Genomic DNA, 2,847 nt, shown 5'->3' on the forward strand with positions numbered 1-2,847 from the left:
GGTCGGGTGAAACCCGAGTCATTCCGGTACGTAGAACCGGCTGTCTTGGAGGCTCATACTTTTGTTCTCGTTTTATTCTCTAGCAAAACGTTCCCCAGACTTTTGTACTTATTTGATCCTCCTTGAAAACGTTCTCGATACTTTCATTCTTATTTTTTCCTATTGAAAACATTACCGAAAGATTCGTTCCGATCGTGTTCTTTTTGAGAACGTTCTCATGAGTTTTGTTCGCATTTTGTTCTTTACGGAAACGTTCCGAAACTTTTTGTTCTCATTTTGCTCCCGTTGAAACTGTTTCATTCCTTTTGTTCCCTATTAGTTCTTATGTGGGAACGTTCTTGATATTACATTTTGTTCTCATGCAGACTACCAAAACTAGAACACGACCTCGGTTCCGGATTATGCAGTACACTACTACTTACATACAGTCACGAAAATGCTGCTGCTCTTGGCAAGAGCCCTCGCTTAGGCACAAGGCTGGTAATTTTATTTTAAATAAACGTTTAATTAATGGCGATTTCGTTTCTACAAAAAATTTTGTGTGTTTCACTGCCCGGTTCTTACGGATTGTGATAAGGGGACAATGACAAGGTAACGAAAACGCCATACGATTTGATTTTCCGTGTTTCTTCCAAAAAATTCGCGCTTCAACAGTGCAAAATATGTTTGATGTTACAGTCAACTCTGTAAAACGGGTATGTTTTCGTCATCTTTTCCTTGTCTAGCTCACGCAATTCATAATATTGTCGTTTTAAGCAACTATCTGATTTTCAAGGCAATACAAAGCTTCAAAGGGCAAGGAATGTGCCTTTTTTGCCTTACAAGGGTGTAACATTTAAAGAAACGAAAAAATAAATTCCCCACTCTTTGCCTTTATTTTAGAACCGAACACGAAAAGAGAAAGAGGTCATTAAAGACGAAATTTTTCGGTAGAAACGAAATCACAATAACTTTCTATCTGTTCTTTTAGAATACTTAGAATATTTTTTATTAAAAAAGCTTAAAGTTCGTCATGATCATTTAGCTGTGGACCATCTACTTCATCCTCATCTTTTTCGTCATCATCTTTGTCCACATTCTTTTTAGCTTCCTCTTCATCTTTTTTCCGTTGCTCGTCGTCCTGTGCTTCTTTCATTTTCTTTTCCCCAGCTTGAATATCTTTTACTTTTGATGCCTTTTTAAAAGCTTCATCGATATTATCAGTTATGAGTACGTTGTCAAATATTGTACCAGACTTAACTTGCCATAAATCAAAACCTAGTATACACAACTCCTTTCTTAAGTATAAATCTCCTTCTGGTTTATAATCGGGATTTTCAATTTCTGGATGTTCCCAAGCTCCTTTGTAATCCGGATTGTCTAGTTGCTTAGGCTGCCATTCTCCTTTGTAATCTGGGTTGTCTACCATGGGCGGTTCCCATTCACCATCCATTTCATCATCCCAATCTTCTGGTTTAGTAGCATCAGGATCGGGAATATACTCGGACTTATCCCAATCCAAGGGCTTCTTATCGTCGGGATCTGGAATTGTGGGCTAAACAAAATTGTTTAGTATAAAGATTAATAGATAATAAAGGCGAATGAACATACCCTATCGTCCCAATTTTCAGGTTTCTTAGCGTTTGGATCCTTAATCTTCTTTGGCGGAAGAAAATCCCAATCATCCTCAAGGTTACCAGACTCAATTTTTTCGTTGTCAATTAAAACTTCATAGGTGTTGTCGGGCTTTACAATAAGCGTGTAAAAGTGGGTATAAACATCATCTTTGCATCTCAAGTCCTTTTTAATTAGATGGTTTTTTCCTTTATAGCTAAAGATAACATGGACTTTCTTGGTTCCAGGTCCGCAAATATCAGGCCCAAACATAATTTCATATGGGGATTCCCCATGCATATCTTTCTGATCTAAAGAGCAATCAAAAAGTTTTACATATCCCCCACCACAATCTATATTTTGTTCGTGCTTTACGGAAAACTGAATCACTAAATTTTTATTTTCGTTGCTGAAGGGTTCGAATTTTCTTGAAACTGCATAAAATCGGGCATCTTGGGATGTTTGCAACCCTAAAAATAATTTTAAACGAGTAAAAAATAGAGCATTAGTAATGTTTGATGAATATGTGGACCAATAAAGAATAGAAGTGAAAGTCGGGGGTTTGAAATGGAAAAAACTAATTTTGATGGCACTATTATGATGTTTCGAATGTCATATTTTTCACATTAGCGAATTTGAATGCGAACGTTAGGAATAACATTAAAAAAGCTATAATAAACTAAAGCTATCGTTTTCTAAATTTTTAGAATATTGAACCAGTGCTTAACCTATACAATGTTTTAATCTAGTAGTCAAGAAAAAGTAATATTTCTGCCTCTTCTCCGATGAGTCGATTTCTTGGAGGCTCATACATACATTTCCATACGTCACATACGTGACAGTCGTACGTTTCAATGAGATACAAACAAGGTAGAACAATTGATTTCTTTTACTTTTTTAGACCTTTGTATAGCACATAATTCGGACCATAAATACGGTTTTTTTAAATATCTCGACATTGGCTCCAGGTAGCAAGACCATTTTACGCAAACATTTTTATACTTACATTGCCAGTATATATTTAAAAAAAGCAGACAAATTGTCCCATAAATACGTTAGAAATATGATTTTTATTTTTTGTCGCGGTAGACCTTCCGATGGAAATACCCATATACATATAAGGCTAGCTGCACTTTCGACGTATAATGTAAAAAATTAACTGAAATATGTAACTACCAATACAATTACGTAAAATATGAATAGCACTTATATATTTTAAGGTCATCACAAAAAAGAGGATAAAGTGCAAACGTT

General features: G+C 35.5%; 1 protein-coding gene across 1 annotated transcript in view; it reads right to left on the reverse strand.

Moving 5' to 3' along the window:
* Window positions 1-446: 446 nt before the first annotated feature.
* LOC108360514 (calreticulin) overlaps window positions 447-2,847 on the reverse strand; it is a 10,095-nt gene continuing 7,694 nt past the window's right edge. The window contains exons 3-4 of the mRNA XM_017612837.1: window positions 1,591-2,063; window positions 447-1,534 (exon numbers count right to left, since the gene is read on the reverse strand). Of these exons, the coding sequence (XP_017468326.1) occupies window positions 1,001-1,534; window positions 1,591-2,063 (1,007 nt within the window). The 3' untranslated portion in view covers window positions 447-1,000. The remainder of the gene's footprint in view (window positions 1,535-1,590; window positions 2,064-2,847) is intronic.

The sequence above is a fragment of the Rhagoletis zephyria genome, unplaced genomic scaffold, assembly GCF_001687245.7.
Source record: "Rhagoletis zephyria isolate East Lansing unplaced genomic scaffold, Rhagoletis_zephyria_1.1 Rzeph_scaffold_00582, whole genome shotgun sequence".
NCBI classification, from domain to species: Eukaryota; Metazoa; Arthropoda; class Insecta; order Diptera; family Tephritidae; genus Rhagoletis; species Rhagoletis zephyria.